The 24662-nt window shown below is 44.4% G+C and overlaps 1 protein-coding gene across 1 annotated transcript in view; it reads right to left on the minus strand.

The window, feature by feature from the left end:
* The window catches only part of LOC308335713 (adhesion G protein-coupled receptor L3), a 276097-nt gene that overhangs the window by 97235 nt on the left and 154200 nt on the right, over window positions 1-24662 (minus strand). Inside the window, exon 6 of the mRNA XM_080792874.1 lies at window positions 11791-12591. Within this exon, the coding sequence (XP_080649000.1) occupies window positions 11791-12591 (801 nt within the window). The remainder of the gene's footprint in view (window positions 1-11790; window positions 12592-24662) is intronic.

The following is a 24662-nucleotide window of genomic DNA, read 5'->3' on the forward strand; positions in this document are numbered from 1 at the left end:
CTGATGATTGACAGTTTGTGGTCGCTATATAATGACTTGACGTGTTGTGTCATAACTGTAATGAACCCTGATGAGGGCCTTTAGGGGCAAAATGCGTTGGTTATCTGCTTTTCCATTTTTCTTTGCCATCAAACCATGGATGTGCTTTTATCTATACTGAACGCCTGTGAACGGAGTAGTGCCTTGGAGTTCTTTTCATTTCACCACCTGATTCACTTTGATGTTGTACAGTACAAAAAGGATCGGGATTTAAAAGCCATGAGCTACCCTATATACTTACATAGTTGACCGAGGTCCCCCAAGGGTCTATACTTGGCAACATCATTATCTCTTTGATGAAAAAAGCCAATCTACAAGCTCACAAAGCGTCGTGTTGTGAATTTGTGACACGTTGTGAGCTTAACCCATTCTGACCTGGCACCCATTTTGGTGTTAGCATTATGTTATGCTTTAGCTATTGAAAAATAGCAGATCTACAAGCTCATATCGCGCCACCGAGTGGCGCGATACGAACTTGTAGGTCTGCTATTTTTGAAAAATCGAACGACTGACATTTTTAGAATCTGATCTCGGGTCAGAATGGGTTCATCAGACCAGTGTGTGTCCAGTGGAAACCTTGTATGAATCTGATCTCAGGTCAGAATGGGTTAAAGACATGCTATTTTCACAGAATCTCGACAGGCACAGAAAAGGGACGCTAGCCGTCCATGCAGTTAAACCTTTCCATAAGGTATATACAGTACAGTGGACTGTATATGGCTTGACTTCATGCCGCAACACGTTGTGAGCTTGTACTGTAAGATCAGCTATTTTTGGTGTGCGACACCGCCACACAACCAAGTACAGTATAACCGTCTCTAAGCTCTCCTCCCCCGTCTCAATCCCTCCCTTCCTTATGGCGTGACTCACTCAACTCCACGGTCTAGCTTGTCGCTCACGTTCATGTCATACGATCCCCCAAAAATGCGACGCATGTCCTCATGTGGCGAAGGGGTGGGGAAGCTGGGGGATGAGGCTGGGGCGGATGAGTGGGAAGAAAATGATGATAAAACTCCTGCCGTTTAATGGGGCCTTTTGTGGCAGGCCCACAAATCTGTCAGAGGGTGACAGCAGGGCGGGGAGGGGGGGTGGTTTGGGGGGGGAGGAGATGGGGTGGAGGGATGTGCGGTAAATTATGTGGCCAGACATCCGGTAATGCTTCGATATCATCTGACATGATGAGAGCCCGTAATGGATGGGAGCTATGCATTGTTTGGCAATTAATTCCTCGTCTCCCTCTCATCCCCACCGACTCGCTCCCCGAGACTGGAGAGGGCATTTATGGAGGTTGCGCGGAGAAGCGTAATGCACAGGACTGATATGTATGCGTGTGCGCCCGCGGACAACAGGCCTCGGAGAGGCACTTACTGTGCCTTACTTACGGTACAGACGTGCGCTAGACATGTAGCAGCATTGAGATGCTACACAGTCACACACATTATGTTAAATGACATTTGCACACACACTTTCTCTTTTGCTCCTTTTTCTCTCGCAGGCGCACACACACACACACACACACACACACACACACACACACACACACACACACACACACACACACACAGGCAAATGTGTGCTATAATGCTCTGTCTCATCTTTATGCATGCTGTATTCATGTACATATATATGCAGAATATGCACACAAAGCACTGTGACAATACCAAGAATACAAATTTAGATCCAAATTATGCAAATATATGGTACATTTAGAGTATAGAAATGCACACATAATCTAGGACAATTTTGAATGCACAATAGACATGCAGATTGCCATCAGACGCACGCACACACGCACGCACTGTTGGGAACCTGGGGAAGTTTCATGGTGATAACTATTAATTAAATGTAGTACCTATTCACCTACTGTATCACGTCTACAGTATAAATGTGTGATAAATATAAAAAAGCTACTCAGTATAAATGTGTGATAAATATAAAAAAGCTACTCCTGTGGAAGGGTTATCATACAGTATTTTAATTTACTTACATTGGTCCTATAAACAATTGAATATAGGCATGGTTTTGCCCACTCAAATGTATAATTAACGCTCCAGTTCTGGAGGTCTCTGCAGGCTCATGGACTAACCGGTGAAAAACGGGCCTCTGAATATTTTGTGCACCCTCTTCATTTTCTCCTCATTCCTGTGCGTGTCATGCTGAGATGGATGGATGGGGATGTTGGCCTTAATTGAGGAATCGGCTGCCAGTCCTCTCACTACACAGGTGGTCTCTGTATGATTTCGAGATCAAGCTAAGAGCCGGTATAGCCAATGATGTATGGCCAGTCAGAGGTACAGTAGGTGGGTGGGAGGGAGGGAGGGAGGGAGGGGGAGATAAAGCCATGTGATGCATAACGGTGGACTCTGAACATGCCATATCCTGGGCCTGCTTGAAACATGAGCTTGCCTACTGAAATTGCCAAAGTTTTAGCTTGTTGTTTTTCTGTTCACATTCCAGAGCCTTATCGTTGCTTTTGGGCAGAAAACCTCCATATTTCAAGCCCTTTTTTCTCTTCCCGTACATTAATTCTCCATATAGTAAGTCACACAAAAGTAGAGAAATATTACCCGATCTTATTGCAACGCGAGGCAATTGTGACTGAGCTTGTACTGTGCACCGCCTGTTTTCGAAACATTTTCCAAGTATAAGTGAAAGTGGTTAAGTCTGTCTGTGGTTAATATTATTTAACTGATGAAACAAGAGCTTGTGACTACATAATAACTAAAATGTATCCATTGAAACTGGAGGTGCTTCATTTCCTGAAAAATAATGGTTTTGGAAACCAGACACGGCGATATGATGAGAAGCAGTTAAAACCCGGAAACCATCGGTGTCAGTACATATATATATACTGTATATGGCACAAAGCATTTTCAGATGGGGGTCCGCGGCCAAACACATACTTTTTTGTAGGGGTCCTTGGCACAAAAAGGTTTGAGAACTACCGATTTAGAAGGTATTTGTATAGAATGGGCCTCAGGTCTTCATGGGTTAAAACTGTACAGCGTAACAAGATACAACACCCTAGCATATTGCCGTTACGCCACGGTGCCTCAGTCAAACAAGCAGCACGGGATGGACTAAATAGCTCCATATATCTGAATGCCAAACATCTCAAGGTGCATTATGAACAGAGTCCCATTGTGTTTCCAAGAGCTTCTGCAGAAAGACTGACCGTGCGTGCGTGCACAAGCGTGCGTGCGTGTACAAACGTGCATGCGTGCTTGCGTGCGTGCTGGAAAAATAAATGACTATTGTAATCCTAACCCCTAGACCCAGTTGTGTCAGCACCCTTGCCCTGGAAATGATTATCCTATGCAAGGAGTGCACCAGCCATGTAATGAGCATGTAGGGAGCAAATAACCGTGGAGCCTACATTTGCAAGCGAGCTCCAACTGGAGAAGGTTTTTGGTGCAGTGTGCAAAATATGGTTTTCTGGCATAGCGTTAGAGATGACACGGCGTGGTACCTGCTGATGCTGTGCTACCGATTAAAATGACATTACTTTGCACTGCAAAGTGACCTTGCAGGATAAAGACAATGGAAAGGTTTATTATTTAAATACCGTATAGTTTATTAACAGATGGTTGTCCTTTTTTTTGCATTAAGGCGATGGCTTTTTGCTGTCTATACGATTTCCCGCTGTTACCTGGCTTGGTCCTGTTTGCATATCTTGCCAAACAAACAAAAGATAAAGCTAATGTCTAAAATAGCTGTAAAATCCTACAGTTTAAATTAAAATGGAAAAGTTTATTGTAGGTCTAGACTAGAGTACGTTCTCTGCTGCAATTTCCTGATTTTCTTGACAGATCAACCTCAGCTGGTGGAGCGTCCCTAATAATTATCATACATAGAGTATACATCATATCATCATACTATAATTCAGTCAATGTCTGTCAGAAACACTGCCGTATCTCCTCACTGCCTGCACCAATCCCTCCCACTTTTCACACAGTCATTGACCATGGGGGGGAAATATCTCACAACGGGTAAGGGCTAGTATTACATAATTATCTAATCTAACTAATCAGTTTAGTAATTGTGTCCTCAAAATTTGAGGGTGAAATTTGTGTACGGAATCGTCTGCACGTATTGCACGCTGTGATTGGCTGGGAGGTGTTTTATTCTGCGCTGTGATTGGGAGAGCGAGGGGGAGAGAGAGAGGAAGCCGAGAGAGAGAGAGTGAGTGGTGGAGGGGGATAGAGAGAGAGAGAGAGAGGGGGGGGGGGGGGTAGGGACTGGGTATGTCATTTCACAGTGCATTGTGATGAAAGATGAGTCCACTAAACTATACTATACTGTACTGTACAGTACAATCTAAATAATGGGAACCTCACTGTATAGTGGCCTATATTGAGTGGTGATTTTGGACACGGCCAAGGTCTCCCGGGTCCAGGTAATTGATGACATAACATGCTAGTGTCCTTGGGTTTTCTCTCCTCTTGGACAGTCTGTATCTTCCCATTTGTTGAACGGGCGGCACTGTACTGTAGATCTAACAGCTCTTGGACAGCAGATGCCAGAGATAAGTATGCAACCCTGCAGTGTTTACTATCCTGGGCCAGTCAATTTGTTTCATGCAGTCGGTGTACAGTATGCCGTCCAAAGAACAACAGGTTGTGCCTCTGACGGTATGGGATAAATTCGATCTCTCTCGGAGCAAACGCAATAATAGCCGTGTGGTTTTTTTTTCGTAATCAATTTAGTTGATCTGTGTTGCTGTACTGCTGACTGAGCCGGGGCTCTCAAAACATGCCAGTTGTTGTATGAAGGTCGACGGTGTCGCCTCGGGCTCGCTTCATCTCCGCGCTGGCACGGCGCCCTGGCCAGATGGCAACATGTGGCAAGATAACAGGCATGCTAAAACGACCAGGGTATCTATGACACCAACTGTGCCATATCCTGCAGCCCTCCCACCCCCCTCCTCCTCCTCCTCCTCTCACTCTATGCTGATAGCACAAGAACGCAAAAGGGAGAGCAAAGGTTCCTTCATCCCGGGGCCTAAAGGCACATTTCACTGCTGGGAGGTTGATCCAGAACAGGGATGTGCAGAGAGAGTGTGAGAGGGGCAGGGGCTGGAATCTCGTAAGAGGGCACTTTTGGACAAAAACAGGGAAAATAGCAGATAGCTAATCTACAAGCTCTCAATGCGCCGCAGCGCAGCATTGAGAGCTTGTAGACACAGCAATCTTTACCTACTGGAGATGCGGTGTAACGACATGGAGTTTCGAAACAAATTAGTTCAACGCAAAATGCTGTGTTCAAGTTCAGGAGACTTCGGGGGGGGGGGGGGGGGGGGGGGGGGGGGAGCAATTCTCCTGAATGCTGCCTTCCGGTATGGCATGGAAAGGAGTGTGGCATTTGCAGTTCTTTCACCATAGTAAATGCTGCATTCGTGGTCTGGAGAGGGCAGATGTTTCACAGACGGGTAAAAGGCCCCTTTGATGTCTATGTGTGCACGTCCCTGATCCAGAACACAAAACACTGAAAGCGGAAGCGAGGGAGATACCGTACCGAGGCTTCAGTTGACCTTGCCGCATTGGCCGATTTTTTGTGTGATCAATATTCTACACAGTACGATATGTTCCTTTTGAATGTGGTCGAACAATGGATGGCAGCAATGCAGCATAATGGTAAATCATGTGCTTGAGGTTACTGGTAGAGAGCATAGTGATCCATTTACAATCAATACAAAAAAATCTTAATGAATAAACAGATAATACTTTCTTAACGTCTCTGTCGGGTGGAAATTGCATAATGTCCGAAACTGTTACTTTTCAGGATTCAAATTCAGAAATAGGTACTAGATAGGATACTTTTAGCATTTTGCGCTTGAGCATCTGCTACTTTTGATACTTTGACGCTGTAATACGATCGCGTAGGGCATTCATTTATATAAGAAAATAGAATATAGAGATATGAGGTTTCTGCTCGACAGCGACAATATGATATGAATGTCCATTCCAAGGCTAACGGCCATGGGAGCGTTATAGGGAGCAAGTTCAAAGCAGAGCAATTTTAACGTGTAGTGGCGTAATATTTGACCACGTAATATCTACGACTCAAGTGCTGGGGTTGAGTACTTTGTCCACCACCGCCTCCGACAACAAAGTGACCATTTCTCTCCATTTCTGCAGACACCAAGGCCTCTGAGACCAGGGCAAATTCTCTCCTCAAGTGGCTGCCTGTGATTATCAGGCTTGAGCGGTCAATGTTGCTCATTGTGGCGGACACAAAAGTCTGAAGTCTGAAGCCGAGAGTGTGTATGATTTCTCAAGTCAGCCTTAAGGGCAGAGTTCTGTACAGTATGAAGCTAGGACGTGAATGAAACATCAACAGAGCATGAGACCTACAGTACAGTATAGCAGTATAAGGGTTATTGTTTTCATTTTAAATACAGTATTGTGAATGTGTTACTATTCTCTTATAGGAGCTCTAGTCTTTTTCTCTGCTGCTTACTATGTTCCTCATGTCTTTACTTTGTTTGTTTTTCCACATGAAATGCATATTTAATGGTAGCCTAGATACTGTATGTCCTGATTGAAACAGGACTAAGGGCTCTATTGAAGCAGCAGTAATGGCACATGGTCTAGACTACTACTCTAAAGGGCATGGCATCAGCACATTTGGGTGTTTCTAATGCCACCGCTGATAGTAAAACAGTACATAATATGGGCACAAAGTGAGGCGATGGGGTTATATATATATTTTTTTCTTCGAGTGTGTGTATGCGAGCAAGTGAGTGAAATTAGACAAGCCCATGTATTGTTGCCATGAAGCTAAGGGGTTTCAAAACAAACTTAGTTCTAGTGCTTGCATTTCTTCATTAATTGTGTTCACATTCATTACCCACTTTTTGTCCTTGAAAAATGTATGTCCTACTCACCACTGCATAGTTTGACCCTGCATCAAATTATGAAAAACTATGTGCATGAATGGCACAAAGACAAGTCCAAGGATATTTTTTATGATATGAACATTATATGTGCCCCCCCCCCCCGCCCCAGGCCAAACAAATGCATTTAAATTAACAGCAGCTGCAGTTGTCATGGAAGAAGACATTGGCATGTATTGTGTGTCCTTGAAAGCAGCCTGCTTACTTAACCCATTCTGTACGGGAATCTGTACGGGCATCATGTTATACTTTAGCTATTTTTGAAAGAAGGCATTTGTTACATCGTCCTCAGGCCTAAATAGGTTAAAAGACGATGGCATCTGTCACACTGACAGCAATTATGTCTCCCCAACAGTGGTTTTCGCTCAGCACTTTCACAACCTTGAAGACTTCCTTTGAGTTGCTCACCAAGTGCAGAGAAATAAATTAGTCTTCTCTTTATCCCTTTATATGAATGGCATAATAACAGAGATCACCAACCATACAGTATTTCCGTCAGCCGTGAATCTATCTTCTAGCCAGCATTAGACAAAAGCAGGTGTTGGAGACAAACAAACAAACGTATATGCATGCCCGTGGTTGTGGAGTGGTCTCCTGAACTTGAACGCAGCATTTTGCGCTGAACAAATTTGTTTAGAAATCCAGGTCGTACACCGGATCTCCACTAGCTAAAGAGTGCTGGGTTGCGCCCAGAAAATAGAAGATATACAAGCTCTCAACACGTCGCATTGTGAGCTTGTAGATCTGCAATTTTCGCTATTTTTGTCCAAAACTAAGTGCCCTCTTACGGGATGTCAGCCCCTGCCTCTCTAACACTCACATCTATCCTGACGTGTCGTATTGTAACTAGTAACTAAAGTTTTCACAATATTTGTCTCTGAGATGTATTGGAGCAGAAGTACTGAAAACTGGAAATACTCCAATAAAGTAGAAATACAAAAAGTACGGTTAGGCTACTTGTATACTTAGTTACTTTGCACCACTGCTGGTTGTTGAGTGTCGTACTGTCGTTTTATGATGTTTTGTATTCTGTGTGTCAGCAAACATACAGTTAGACATCGCAGGCCTAAAGTTCTTTTCAGAGTGGAGTGAGGTTGGAAAAGGTCAAACCTCTGCAGGCCAGGAAACCACAGCAACAAGTACAGCTGTCGGGTAATTCAGACAGCTGCAAATAATCATGTTCTAATGCTTAATTAATGCTTGGTCGTACAACAGTGTTGCACACCAAAAATAGCAAAGACAACAAGCTGCCACTATGACAAAGTATTCATGAAGTGCAAAAATAAAGCCTGATGTCCTCAGCGACCTGCTTTGTTTAAACAAATCCGAAACCGTTTTGCTTTGTATAATGTATATTTTATGAGATGTAATTGCTAGTCGCTTTGTTGATTGCTACCAGATACTTTATAACATTATTACCAATTCCAGTCTGTGATCACCCATGGGGGGTGTGATGTGAGGTGATTAGCGGTGATTACATGCACCTGCACTATGTCACCAGTTCCTTTAAAAGGAACTTACATTCAGACACTCTCCACACTGATGAAGGCTGGATAGCCGAAACGTTTTGTCTCCTGTCCAAAATGCAAGAATAAATTACTGAAATGCAGTCTTGGTTGGTGTGTGTGACCCATTACCGTTATTTATATCATATGACAAAATATAAATCTTTTTTTTGTGTGTCGCAAATCTTTGGTCTGGCCTCTGGAGGCTTAATGTCAGACTAGTGTCTAAATAGGGAAGGATGAAGACTAACCAATGTGATCAGATGATGACCACGAGGAGATAGAATGAAGGCGTTTTTAGCAGCAAATTTTGATTTTAGTTTTAGTCATAGTCTTTTGAATAGTTTTCATTTAGTCTTAGTAACATGATTTTAGTCCCCTGGAATGTTTTAGTGTTAGTCTAGTTTTAGTCGACTAAAATGTATTTTGGCTACAGTAAATGTATTTTGATGCCGTCGTAATGGCTTTACACTTGCTGAAAATAGCAGATCTACAAGCTCACAACGGGTCGCAGCGCGACGGCTATAAAATGAATTATACTGGATCTTTTATCCACTAGTCCCTTCCTAACAGTTTTAGTCTAGTTTTTATTTGTTGACGAAATTGTCAATATATTTAGTCTTAGTGTTAGTCATCGTCATCGTAGCATAGTTTCCATTTAGTTTTCATCAGTGAAAAAAGGTAGTCGACGAACATTTTGCGTCTTAGTTTTAGTCGACGAAATCAACACGGCTCGTGAGCTACGTTTTTTTCCATGACTGGAGAATAATGGAGTTAAGTTCAGCTAATTGCTGATGGCAGCTGTGCACCTTCTTGCACGCCGGAGGATGGACCCTACTGATTATCGGTGAGTCCATGGCCGTTCCTCTGGAGCCACCTGTAGGCCAAAACCAAGCCCCCAGAACCACCATAGTACAGTGAAGCTGCCGTCGCCTGGTGGGATTGCAATACTTCCGCGTTTAAAACTCCTCTGCTAATTGAAACCCATAGTGCGCCTGCTCGGTGCTCAAGTCAAGCGCTGGTCAGCAACTTTCATTGAAATGAATAGCTGGGGGTGGGGCAGTCCGTCCTCTAGATACTGTATATAATAATAATAATAATAAATGGCCAGATTGCCATGAAACTGTAGCAGCTGGATGACCACAACGGGACACAGGAAGGGCTTTTCAGCTCTTAGTCCTGTGACAACTATTAGGAGGGATGTTTCACTATATCGGACCGCCGCATTACACTGATTATAGAATTGTGGAATTTGTGGCCAATGACGTAGTTTTGTTTAAACTAAAGTAATACGATACACTGTGTGATGTCTGGCCTCTGTGCTGATATATCGGTGCGGCCTAATTTTAACATCCTGCCAACCCGGCTTTTAATGTTTAAAGTTATGAGCAGTATACTGTAGACATTTCCCATTGGGGATTGCGCATGATCCGCAGGAAACTTTGCAGACACAAATATTTAAAAAAAACTCCTGTCTAAAGGTCAGTGAAGGCTCCGTGAGCATCTCACATCAGCGACGGTGACGCACAATAACTAATCATCCAAACACTAGACTTAAGACTACATGTACATCTTTGAACCGTCACAGATCTCCTCTCAACTCCCCGCTGCCCAATGCACCGTAGCGTGCGCTACCTACGCCCTGAACCGCACAGCTATCGCACACGGTGCCAGGACCCAGCTGTAGGCCCGCAGGCGTGGCTCTCCTGCTCCGGTGCTCATATCCTGCGGCAGATCATGCACTGAAGGCCCATGGGTGTGTGTGTGTGTGTGTGTGTGGGGGGGGGGGGGGGGGGGGGGGTGAGGTGTGGAGGAAGTGTTCGGGGGAAACGGAGAGAGAGTATAGAATAGAGAGAAAGAGAGAGAGCGTGTGCGTGTCTGGCAGTGCCTAACAAGCACTACGGACAAAGTTATTAAAAGAGAGATCATAATGAGACAATACGGACAGGGAGTAATCAAGATGGGCAGCTGGAACAACCTGAATGATTCATTGTTCATGCAGGGATGCGTTCAATCACTCACTCACACACTCACACAACCTCGGGTCCGCTCTGTTTATCTGCCTTTTTTATTTGTTCATTTACTCCGTCCATCCGCTTTATCCCATTTTGGGCGGGAACCCCTTTTGGTGTTAGCATTATGTCATGCTTTAGCTATTGAAAAATAGCAGATCTACAAGCTCATAGCGCGCCACCGAGTGGAGCGCTACAAGCTTGTAGGCTATTTTTGAAAAATCGAAGAACGACTGACATAGAAACATAGCTTTTTCAGAAAAGTGTCAGGATGTAGAAGACATTTTTAGAATCTGATCTTAGGTCAGAATGGGTTATTTATCAGTTTACTAGCGCTATTCATCAGCTCCATCTATACCTCCTTCCCCGGCCCGTCAGTGGAGCCGGGCCGGGTCCTTGACTGCTGTTTGGAGGTCAGCCCATTCTTCACAACAGGAGTGGAAGACAAAACTCTCTTACAATGATAGAGGGGTCTATTACAACCTGGCTGTGTGTATGTGTCTGTCAGTGCGCGTGTGCGTGTGTGTGTGTGTGCGTGCTTGTGTGTACGTAGGCAGGCCTGACCTCGATGATCAAGGGAGTCTGATTCGACGACTACCAATCTCTCCGTGGAATCATGCATGATTTGACTGAGAGATTGGCCTAATTTGTTATATTAATTAACTAATAAGTTTGCGGAAAAAAAGGAAGGAAAATATATTGGGTGATGATTATTGGGAGAAACCGAGCAAGTACTGTATATGTTAAATCAGACATCTTTCAGAGATCTTTCATTAACGCCTGTCTGGGACTCAGACAAAACACTATGCTGGGTAGTTATTGGACCACTGCCGTCAAACTACTTCTCTTAAATTCTCTTTCAACTGCACACACAAATCTATGAGCATGTCTAATCTGGCCACTCATCAACCACGTACTGTATGACTGAGTAGGTCTACCATCCCTGATGTCACCGGAACCTTGGTAATGAATAGGTAAGCCTTGCTGGGCCATGAGGTCCATAGGGCCTATTCTCCTGTTTCTGTAGCGTGAGGCGGCTTGATGTACAAGTAGAACCCCTGGACATGACGCTAGCAGGGACTTCCAACCCTTGATGCTGAATTCCAAGCAGGGAGGCATTGGGTCCACTTTTTCAAAGTCTTTAGTATGACCCGGCTGGGGATCGAACCCCGACCTCCCAGTCCCAGGGCAGACACTCTAAACACAAGGCCACTGAGCTGGTTGGTAATGATATCGAATCGCTCACAGTGAAATCCTTACCATTTATCTAAGCCACTGTGTTAAATTGACACACATGACATTTGTGACATGCAAATACATACAAAAAAAGAAAGCTTACCTAGTCTGTTGTCCAGTGCCCCAAAATCCAGGGAGTACTTGACCACGTGGTAATTGTTCCACACGTACAGCAGATTGTCCCTGGGGTTGTAATCCACGGCGGCGATGTACTGGTAGGAGTTTGGGAAAGGGATGTCCAGGAAACCGTCTTTGCTCAGCTCTGTGTTGAAGATGTAATCAATCTTGTTCCCGGTCGCCTCGTTGTCGTCGTCCTCGTACACCGACTTCACCACATAGAGGATTCCACAGATCATAAAGGCGTTGGAGGCAGAGCGCTTGTCGTAGGCCGTGTCCCAGGTCCCCTCCACGCGCAGCGTGTACGGATTCAGCTGGCTGATGACGATCCGCCCGTTGTTCTGCTCCGTCGCGTAAATAACCCACAGCCCGTTTTCGTCCACCGCCAAGTCGATGTCCGACTTCCCCCCCCAGCGGTATGGCGACGTGTCGTGGTAGTTGGCGTTGGCGATGATGGCCTCGCCGCTCTTGATGCGAGTCCGCAGGTCGAACTTGACGATGTTGCGAGTGCGCTCCTTGTTGAAAAAAAGCGCCCCGTCGTAAACGACGAAGCCTGTTCCGTCGACGCGGTGCGGGAGTTTATACGTCGTCGTTGGCCTTCCGGCGATGAAGTCTTCCTTGGAGGAGTACTCGGTCAACGTGTCTGTGCGGTAAGGCGTCCAGGGCATGTAGTAGATCTTGTCAGAAGCCTGAAGGGGATCTTTGCACCAGGCTCCAGACTGGTGGTCCGATTCAAAGAGGTGTTCGCTCTGGTACACCCCTCGCAGAAGCCCTGGGCACAGGAATACTGAGGAGCCAAAAATGGGAAAAAGACAGAGCAGAGAGTTACTTTGGTATGTATGCAAGAGGAGCCAGTGAGGTGTTATACTGCAGACAATACAATGCAAAGACCATCAGCTCTGAAGCTCATTCCTGTCCAGTGCAAAGGGTCAAGAGGTTGAGCTGCCGTGCGTCATTTTCATCAGGGTTGAGGCGGTTCTACTCAAATCAAATTAAATAACGAAGATTGTGTAATCTTTACCATTTGCCTCCAAAATAACTCATATTTTGACTCACAGACACATCATGACTTTGAAGGTGTGCAGTAATTCCAATCACTTATTTTTCCCCATATTTTGTAATTATGCAAGTCTAAATCCACTACATGTGTCCCAGCAGTCCTTGACCCTGATGACAATTAGCATACAGAACAATAGCACATGTACACCAACATGATGGGGGGGAAATGTGATGCAAAATGTTATACAGATCTACAGTACAACACACACACACACACACACACACACACACACACACACACACACACACACACACACACACACACACACACACACACACACACACACACCTTAATCTCATCAACGCTCAAGTCATATTGCCTCTTTCTCTTCTAACAAAATATAATTCCAGAATAGCCGAGGAGCCGGGACAGTGTACAGCATGAAAATGACTACAGTGTAACCATATCATTCCATCCACTCAGTCATATCAAATATTCTGTCACAGGTCGTTAAGAAATAACAGCCAATAGAGATAACATTACACAAACCCAATTTTACAAGATTTTGATAAATGGTACACTGTGATTATTGGCAGCAGCTGCCCCCTACCGGGGCATAAACACAGTGATTACTCAATCCATGTAATGATATGAGTCTATTTCCCATTATTTCAGCCATATTCAGATCTTATTTGTCTGAGGCATGATTTACTATTCGGCCACACTAAACTAATTACTTCATGCAAACTGCATGAAGGCCAGTGGATGGGCTGATTACATTTGAGTATGGATTCTACTGGATATCTAAGTCAATTTAAAGCTTCCCATCTTTTCAGAAGAGCTTTAGAAAAGGCTTCTTCTGATATGAATTTTAAATAAAGGGAGGGTTTTATATGTCCCAGAGGAGACGATCAAAGCGAGGCTTTGCCAATGAGGGAGCATAATGTCTGCTTATGTGTCTGTATAAGTAGCCTCCTCGTTCACTTAGGCAGTACAGCAAGGTATGAAGGTCTGCCGTACAATATCTATTAGCTGCAGTTAACAATAACACTTTTACTGATACATTAGGATTTATTCTGCCAAATAATATTGGCAAGAGATCTTGGTAATGCTTTGTCAAAAGTGGCCAATTGCTAAGGCGAAATGTTTTGGGGGGAAAAAGAGCCCTTGGCCGAGAGCTCCGCTTAATACTCAAAGGCTGGTGGAAAATAAAGATAAAGGATTAAGACGACATTTTTGAGGTCTGAGTTATGGGGTGGGCCAGAGTACATCACAAACAACAACCAAAACACACACACACACACACACACACACACACAAACACACAGCGTGACATGCGCGTGAAAGCTCCTTTCGTTCAGACAGAGGCTGGGAGCCTGACACAGCGTTGACAGGTCCTATCCGGAGATCCGTCTAGCGGAGGTGAAACGCTGTGTTCTCAGAAGGAGAGAGAGGTGGAGAGAGGGTTGTGGTTTTACCATTCCTCTGTAATCACTTGAGATTAAACATGTTGTCTACCTCTGCATGACTGCATGTGAGAAATGTGGCGTGATGCACGCTGTACGACATCGCGCCTCGGCACGCAACTCGGCAGTTGGGCTGCTCAGCGGCTATCTTTCGAAAATAAAGCCTAAACTAAATAATCCATTAAGATCCATTATACAAATGGCTTCTGAACTTCTAAACACTTTATTTTTGAATAGCCAAATAACATCTAAAATGACACGGATGCTTTCACTGATGCATTTATAACTGATGTAAGCACACCAGAGATGGAAGCGTGAATGACAGAAAACAATGATGACTTTCATGGGGAACTTCCAGACAAAATGTTTCTATAAATTTCTATTTACGCTCCTACTTTTCATTAATACGCCGTATGATATTCTGAATATATTAGCTACACTTGGGAGCTGATATGTGGCATAGATTGTGATTATTAAAGTGTGATTTCTCTATGCATGTACAGTATGTGCTTATTTTTGTTTATTGTGCTGCGTTTCAATGTGTCTGTGACCTTACTTCCCTTCGGCATTCACGTGATAATAGTTTGTTCATTAACAGCTTGCAGATAAAAAGTTGATTTGAATATGTTTCATAGCAAGATTCTTAACTGCCTTTTCATTTCAATAATTGCACATTTCACCTTGGATCTTTGAAGTTAACTTGCTGCAATGTGGCTTGGTGACAATTTCCCCCGGTAGGGAAAATATTGCATTATAGAAACACAATGCCCTGGGGAAGTGGTGCAAACCCAGACCTCTGTAACGCAGCATTGTGCAGGGCAGATAAGATGCCTAGTAGGAATATTAATATCTATGATCTTTCTCCAATATTGACTGGCTATTCCCTGTAGGCTCTATAGCCCTCGTCATGTTAGAGCTATAATCAAAAATGCTGACACCTTATTGAACAAGCTATTGATCTCTTTATAGTATACACCTCTACTTTAATATTATGCAGCTGAGGAAGCAACAGCAGAATAACTTTGGGTTATTAATAATAGGTTTATTTTTTAAGCTAGGAAAGCTATATTGTAATAAAGCTGTTGGTCTGTTATATATTAAGCAATTTAACAGACGGATAAATTGGTCCTGCGTTGTGTTCAATGCTGCCTTGATAGTTATCAATGCAGTTACAGTAGTTAGTTATTGATAGTTAGTCGATATATCCTGCATTTATTTGATTGATAGTTGCTCATTTTTTTTGTACTCCTGATGGTCTAATCTTCCCCATGAAAGACATGCTGGGAACCACCTTGATGAAGCAGACGATGAACACACACCGATGAACAGGAATCAGACGACACGTTGCCATAGCAACCCCATCACCAAGAAGCATGTGCCCATATGGAAAACCCACATTAAGTAAAGAAGTTGGCATTTAGTTACCTTTTTGCTCCACTTCTATATTTAGGCATGAGGGGGAGAGAAAGACAGAGAAATAAATAACAGTTTAATGATTAGTGATAATTGGACGACAGCACAAGAACATTGGGTTAGTGGAATAGACGCGCGCAGCATTCAGTGTTGGAAAAGGAGGGGAAAAGTGCAGTTTCTCTTGTCAACCTGTAAGGAAGAGACAGATTTAATATTATATTAAAGTTGAACAGAACGTATAGGCACCAACGTGGGTGGCGCGCGCATACAAGCTTTGGTATGTGGGGGTAAAAAAGTTTGACTGTGAAAACTGTTAACACTCCATGTTGTATACAATGCACAAGTTGGATGGCAATACTCGGAACGTTAGACTTATACGACTCCTCTTTCAAAAAGACAGGAGTCTTGTTAGTCAGAACTTACTGCCTGCGTTTCCAAGATGGCGCCCGAGTGAACCGGGCAGTGACATTTGCTTTCAGTGTGTTGGAAAATTGCCTATCTCTAAATGTTATGTCTACAGCTGCCAGAGAAACACAAATACACTGTAAATTTCACCCCTTCCTACAGCACTAGGCACTCACAATGAAGTCCCGAGACGGTGTACTCAAACTAACTGCTACTGTACACACGGCACTATACAATATTATGTGCTACAGTGCCTAGTGCAAACATGGCTGTACACCCTTCGATGTGTTTTACTGGTGTCTCCCAGCTGGTGGGGGCTACCGACAGGCGAACCAGGCATCTGCCCGGCATGCCCGCTCCTGTCCCTTTCCTCCGAATAATCCTAGCTCTAATAAGAGAGGATTAACCTCTGTTACCAGGGCTTCCAAATGGAGAGAACACCAGAGACAGGCATCGGGAAGGGTTGAGGAGGGGTGAAAGGGGATGATTGCATGGGGAGTGGAGGGCCAGGAGGGTGAGAGAGCAAAGGTTGAAAGATGAGAAGGAGGGTTATGAGAGGTAGAGCGCAATATTAAGGTGAGGCGAGCGAGCCGATGACAAAATGACAGAGGGACTGAGGTCAGGATATGTCGGGAGAGGCAGAGTTGCTTCACTCTGTGTCATTATGGTAAAACTGCAATGAAACCGAGACTCAACACTGTCAATATACCGGGACGACATCGAGACCTACGGTATAAGGACTGAAATTACAACAGAACCTCCCCAATGCCTCCTGACGCCTCCTCACCTCACCTCCCACACGACAGGGCTATGAAACAGGATTTGCTGGGGGGGGGGGGGTGGGGGGGAATGGCTGGCTGGCGGTCCTGATTGAGCGAGTCCTAGAACAGCGGCATCATGGGGGACAGAGGGTAATGATCTATAGAAAAAGGCATCATACGGCGGGGTTTGTGCCGGGGAGGTGAGATGAGATCCCTGACATTCCCATATGTAAGTGCCCCCTGTGGCAGCGACGGCTACGCATCCCACTCCGATGGGCTCTTTGACGCCACCCAACGCAAAGCGGATATGACACAATGTCAAGGTCAGTGCTGGAAAGTAACTAAGTACATTTACTTAAGTACTGTACTTAAGTACAATTTCGTTATTTGCACGTTACTTGAGTAAAATGTCCAGTATTTTTACTTCTACTCCACTATATCTCAGATCCAAATACTGTACTTTTACTCCACTACATTTATTTGAAAACCTAAGTTACTAGTTAGTTACTTTGTAGATTTTGATTATTATTACAAAATGGACAGAAACCACTTGCTACAGTATATACATTTCGACCATTTGAAAATAGCCGATGTACAAGATCACAACGCGTCGCGATGCAACGCATTGTGGGCTTGTAGATCTGCTATTTTCAAAATATGTTTTTTTAGACATTTGAAAACTTGAAATGAGACATAATGAGTAATACTTTTGTACTTTTACTCAAGTACATTTTGAATTCTAGACTTTTACTTGTAACTTGTAAGTATTTCTATATTGCAGTATTGATACTTTTACTTAAGTAAATCATTTGAGTATATTTTCCACCCATGCCCCCTGTGGCATCAATGGGTACGCATCCCACCCCCATGGGCTCTCTTGACATCACACAACCCAATGTCAAGCTCAGCCAAGGTCAAGCTGTCCCCTTCAGACTGCTCCTGGCGTTTTGCTACATGTTTGTTAGCCTGGCCCAGCCTGTACCTATGATTTCTGGTCTAGAGGGGCGGTGCCAGGTGCCGGCGAGATCACGCCGATAGATCCTATTGGTTCAGTGATCTGAGTTCCCCCCCCCCCCCCCCCCCTCCTCAGTAGAAAACAGCGGAGAATAGAGACACACGTGGACTACAAATTTCACGCCCCCAAATGAGACAGCGGCCCCACTTCTGGTCCGTTTCAACGGTGTACTGCAGCTGCCAATGCAATCCCTATGAGAGGCATCATAAAATACCCTAATTTCACTGGTTCATTACTGAGGCTGTAGCGATTTTTTTTTGTGTTCCAATAAAGTGTCCCATATGTTTGATTTGTCCTTTTCAATGTCACATACCTGCCATCTCAATATACATCCTACAATGTACTGTAATATACTTCATCAGTTTGTGAAAAGTGCTAACATTGTAAATCTCAAGTCAAAGTGGTCGCACGGTATATACGTCACGGTCGCATCCCTTGAGGTTTTCAATACCCAGATATATTTGTTGTATTTCGTTTTATATGCTATGTATTTGTGGGAAATTATCCAAACAGGCTTGCAAGACAAATTATTAATACTCATCTGGGGAATTCTCTCGGTAGTTGAAAATGTCAGGATATGTTATTCCTCCATTTAGCTGGGTTATTTTCCCAACTATTCAGCCAAGTTAATTTTTATACAACAAGTAAAACAACAACGGTAAAACACACCGTCGGAGCGCAGAGGTAGGTAGAACATATTAGTAAGCCTGTGACATGTTCAAAAATATAGACATGAATGAACAAAGTCAGTCGGGATCGGCGTGTATTATTGAGAATTCCACTCTTCAAAGTCGGCGCTCGTTGCCTCGTAAAGGCAGTGACGTCCTTAAAAGCGACAGGTTCTCTGTCTGCCGTCTCCCCTCTGCTCCGTGGTAAATTAAATGTGTAGATCCTCTATTGAGAAAACAACAATACATGTTGACAAAGACACTACTTTGGTATTATTTTAAAAGTAGGCTAACTACAGTTGAATTTCAATGGACTTCTATGGGCTGGCCTGCAGTACACCGTTCTAACGGACCAGAGGTGCATGGGGCCGCTGTCTCATTTGGGGGCATGAAATGTGTAGTCCCCGTGTGTCTCAATGCTGACATCACCAAATTTGGAGCCACGCCCCTCTGCACTGTTATTGGTTAGCGAAATACAAGGAAGTGTATTCACACACACATTCATACACCGATGGCAGCGGAAACCATGCAAGGCACCAACCAGCACATCAGGAGCAATTTGGGGTCTTGCTCAAAGACACTTCGACGCTAACTCTGGGGGAGCCCGGGTTCGAACAGGCTACCTTGCGGTTGCCATCCAGCCACTCTACCCCTGAGCCACCGCCGCCCCACCAGGCTTTGCAATGCGAAAGAAAATAAAAGCCTGGTATACCAAGGCTACATGTTTGATACCGCAAACACGGGAGCAGCGCATGTCCGACCGTTGTTTCCGTATGTGGGTCCGTCGGTGTGTCTAATCTGCGTGTGCATCCCGTGCTGCTGTACAGTACCTACTGCATGATGTGGCCCAGATATTAATGCACCCTTTGGTGTTGCACTGTGCATGGAAGAGTGGAGAAGAGTATGAAAGCAGAGAGAGCCGAGAATTGATTCGTTTGAAAGGCTTCTCCACCCTGCTCCGTCACCCCCTTTGTGACCCTAATACGATTTTGGTCACGGCTGTCATTGAGTCGCTAAAAAGCACTCAGCTCTCTCATCCGCTCCTTTTCCTCCTCTCCCCATTCTCTATCTCTCTTCTCTTCCCCTTTTATCCCCCTCCCCTTCTCGCGCTCTCTCTCTCTCTCTCTCTCTCTCTCTCTCTCTCTCTCTCTCTCTCTCTCTCGTGGATTTGAGAAGAACATGATATGAAGAGAGAGAGGGGGGGGAGGGGGACGACGCCATTTTTAGGGATAGAACAGAAGAGTATTTGAGGAGACGATCAGGCCTCCAAAACAGGCCCAATTAACCCATTCTGACCTGAGATCAGATTCATACGAGGTTTCCACTGGACACACACTGGTCTGATGAACCCATTCTGACCTGAGATCAGATTCTAAAAATGTCAGTCGTTCTTCGATTTTTCAAAAATAGCAGACCTACAAGCTCGTAGCGCGCCACTCGGTGGCGCGCTATGAGCTTGTAGATCTGCTATTTTTCAATAGCTAAAGCATAACATGATGCCGACACCAAAATGGGTTCCCGGTCAGAATGGGATAAGAAACTGAAAAACCAGCCCATCATGTATACGGATACATGACGGTGCCGCATGATGATGACGCATTCGCACTGTCTGAGGCTCCAGAACACTGGATAAATTGCGGCCCTGAGCTAGGAGGAAGTGCAGCACATGTGCAGCTTTGGGAGGAGCTGTGCACATGTGTCTTCTATGCCATCCAGAATCCACTGCGGTATAACTGCGCACCAAAGGTAAATCATTGGCTGTTTTCATATTGGCCAAGGGCAAAGGCATCCGGCTCTTTCCCCATTACCTGCTAATGGAGGTTATGTGAAGCCATAATACAAGAATAGACTTCTCACTGCACTGTGTTACAGTAATGACGGGTGATAATGGGGGTGACGTCTGTTAGCCCGTCGTGTTTCTGTGTAATCAACTTCACAACAACACTGAACGATGCTGTGGGACATCACAATAAACATTGAGGTGTGCATTTGGAGTGTGAAGAATAAAAAAAGAAACGTTGATTACCTTTATCGTCATTTTATCGTCTACTCAGGCTTATGTGAACACCACACAGATATTTTTTTGCGGCTTACGCCTTTTATTGTTTTGTTTTTTTAAGGGACAGACAGTAGGCTGACAGTAAACGGGAGAGAGATGGGGGGATGACATGCAGTAAAGGCTGTGTCGGGCTCGGGAGTCGAACACGCGGCACACCTGCGGCTGAGAGTCGGGTGCCCAGACGGTTACGCCACCGCCTGGGCCAATTGCTTGATTCTTGATTTAGATATTTGATATTCATTTAAGCTGCCCGCCCCTTTCCGATAACAAACCCATTGTAGCTTCAAACTCCATTAACCATGTCAGATTAATCAAAATCACCTGTCCATTTTTATGGTGACTGATACTGCCCTCCTAAATACGTGAGGGGGCTGTGTTTTTTCATTTACCGATTTAATTTATTTTTAATAATTTTTAGTGTCCTCCAGACCTCCTCCTGTTCCTGCTTTTTACCCAAAACATTATTAAAAATATATGAAAACAGTAAATGGAAAAAAGAAAACGTTCTCGTCACGTATTAGGACTCTAGGAGTCACCAGAAAAAGGATGGGTATTTTTGATGAATCTATCATGGTTAAAATGGAGTTAGAAGTTACAATGGGTTTGGGGCGGGGCAGCTATACTGAATCAAGCTATTATAAAAACTCCATATACTATACTGAATCAAGCAATTAAAAAACGACATATACTTCCAACAGCTGCTTGCCAAGGATAAAAATAAATAACTCTGTACTTCCAAATCATTCATTTTAAAGTTAAACGTTATTTGGGCTTTTTGTTTAATGCAATAGTCCCTTAGAAGCTTTCCGTTATTGCTTGGCAACAGACATCTGCAGCCTCGAGGCTGCTGCATATGAGCTACTGTAAATACTTTCTGTTAGCAGAGAATATTTCACTTGCAATAAAGGTACAACAAAGAACCATACACCAACAAATAAAATGTCTAGCAGAGCTGTTTCTGTTGTTGAGTACTGTAGGATGACGCATGCAACACCAACACCAAAAATACACTGAACCATGGCTCAATCCTGGGGTTTTTAAGCCCTATTCAAACATATTTTGAAAATAGCCATAGTGACATGCCCAGAATAGGGACACCAAGTGGTAAAAAAATAATGAATGGGACCAGGGACGTGCAGAGTGTTAGAGAGGCAGAGGCTGAAATCTCCCAAGAGGGCACTTTTGAACGAAAATAGCGAAAATAGCAGATCTACAAGCTCACAATGCGTCGTGCGAGATGCGGAGTACGACATGGATTTAGAAACAAATTTGTTCCCTGCAAAATGGTGCGTTCCAAGTTCAAGAAACTTCGGAAAAAAAGCTATTCTCCTGAATGCTGCCTTCCGGCATGGCATGGAAAGGAGAGGCGTTTGCATTTCTTCCACTACATTAAACGCTGCATTCCTTGTCTGGGGAGAGGGCAGTTGTTTTACAGACGGGTAAAAGGGCAGGGGCTGACGCCCCCGGCTTTGATGTCTATGTGTGCACGTCACTGAATGGGACACATCAGGCTCTATGCATTTGCATAATACCAATGTCCTCAAAAAAGTCAAATAATATAATGACATATCAGCCAGCCAATCGGTCGGGGCTCTGTGGCAGACGTCCAGAGTTGGAGGCGGACACACAGCTCTGCTGTCTCTTACTTAATTGGCCATGCTGCCGTATCGAATCAAATAAACCCCACAGACACAAGTACCCTATATACTGTACTGTATCTGAGAGAACTATACCAGTTACTGCCTGGTCCAATTATGCCCATAACCGCATGCAGCTAACCTTCATTACCGTCAGAGATGGCACTGCAAACACGCTCTGGCATGTTGTGCATGAAAAACACCTGCCAGCATAGCCACAGTGACATACGTGTGCTATACCGCTGGTATGTAATTATTGCAGCACAGCGCACGGTTCCATGATTCAATTTACACGTGTATACGCCTATACGGTCATTTGTGAGGCAATTTGCATAGGCAATTTGTGAGGCAATTTGCATACAGTATGCTTGTACCTACTATACAACAATGATGATAATAATAGTAATAGTAATAGTAATAATAATAACAACAATGCTGTATTTATTCAAATGAGGCATACTTTTCAAAGCATCATTTTAATCTCTGAACTCACTTGGAATACCTCTCACCGCCTACATTACTTCCTATAGCGCTGAACAATGGGGGCCTTTCTTGCACCACACCACTGTCTAGTGAGTGACAGTCGAATGGATCTTTATTTCAATAATTAACGCTTCTCAATTTCACCCTAATGGCTCAGAGGTGTCCGAATGGTATTATTAGCCGCTAATAGAGATTCATGGTACAGTGGCTGCAAGTTTTTTATTTATTTCTTTGGTCATATTTCCCTCTTTCTCCCTCTCTCTCTCTCTCTCTGAACCTACACAGAAAAATCCAGAATGTGATTTAACTCTCAAAGGTAGGCCGCACGCGCACATGAACACACACACGCACGCACGCACACACACACACACTCAAACCTTTACCCATGAACCCCATCCCAACACCTCCCCTCTCACCCCACCCACAACTTGCTTATAAATTAATGACGCCAATTAGAGGGCTTTGAATAGCATGAGCTTAAATACGGGGGGAGGGGTCACCCAGGCTTCAGTCGCATCTCTCCCTCTCCGCACTCTTTTCGCTCTTTTTTTTTATTATCTCATCCCACATTTCTTCTATAATTTCTCTGCTTTTGCTCTTCTACACTGCCAGCCACTGTCATTACAGATTCCATTTCTCAAATGCCCCCATTTTCTCTTTCAACCACCTCTCTCTCCTCTCTCTCTCTCTCTCTCTCCCCTCCCATCCTCTGTTCTCTGTCTCTCTCGTTCTCTCCCTCCTGCTGGGAAGTAGCTATATGCTATCTCATAACCTTGACATTGCAGGAAAGCTCAGTGTGTGTGCACGTACTACTGTATGTACATTGTGAGCATATGTGCACGTGCATGCCTCCCTATCTGTGTGAGGGACAGGTGCAAGGACTTGGCGCCCATCCAACCAAGGCATTCACCCGAGACCGGGGGCCGACAGAAAGACAAGTTCCAACACAGGAGAAAACAAAATTAAATAGATTTTTTTTGAGGAGCGTGGCCGCAATTGGAGCAGAAATAACCTAATTGTGCCTCCTAAAACACGTCTTGATTTCCAAGGACCTTGAAAATGCAGAGGAGAAGCTGGGGGGAGTGTGTGTGTGTGTGTGTGTGTGTGTGTGTGTGTGTGTGTGTGTGTGTGTGTGTGTGTGTGTGTGTGTGTGTGTGAGAGAGAGTGAGAGAGAGACACAGAGAGAGAGAGAGACCGAGTGAATAAAGAGTGTGTAACAGAACTACACATGGACAGAAGAGAGAGCAGGAAATGGAATAAGAGCTCTGAGTAGTCAGATGTTAAAAAGAACCCCCAAGGAGATCAATCACTAATTGGAACGGCCTCAACACCCCAAAGAGCTAAATCTTTTTCTGTTACTGTACTATATACTGTACGCGCGCGTGTGTGTGTGTGTGCGTGCGCATGTGTGAGCGCGTATGTGTGTTATGTGGCCCTCACACCCTGACTCATGATGCACAATGACACACAGTCAGCATGACATATTTCAGTGACACCAAAAGAAAACGCTAAACATTTCCACATGTCTACAACTCTACATCCACCTCTTTCGCACCGCACAATTTATCCACATTGGTAATCACAGCCCTTTCCTGTGCAATTATCGCGCCTCTCGACTGGAAAAATAATAGGATAAAAGAAAATCCTCATGATTGTCCGTTTCCTGGAACGTAATGTATTTCTTATTATTATACTACCTCTATGCCGTGTCAGTGTGTCCTGGACATCTTTGTCATTTGCTTGCTTATTTAGGGTTTGTTCACACCTGAGACACAGCTGTCTCCTCGGTGTGTCCTGTGACTCCTGTGACTCCTGTCTCTTCTGTGTGTCGCACAGCTCGCAATGCATTTCCAATGGGAGTCACGTGTTTTGATGACACAACCTTGTTGCATGGGGGGGGGGGGGGGGGGGGGCAGAAGACAGCCATGCAACAAGGTTGTGTCATCAAACG

Source organism: Protomyctophum bolini (genome assembly GCF_963924005.1).
Source record: "Protomyctophum bolini genome assembly, chromosome: 20".
In the NCBI taxonomy this organism is placed as follows: Eukaryota; Metazoa; Chordata; class Actinopteri; order Myctophiformes; family Myctophidae; genus Protomyctophum; species Protomyctophum bolini.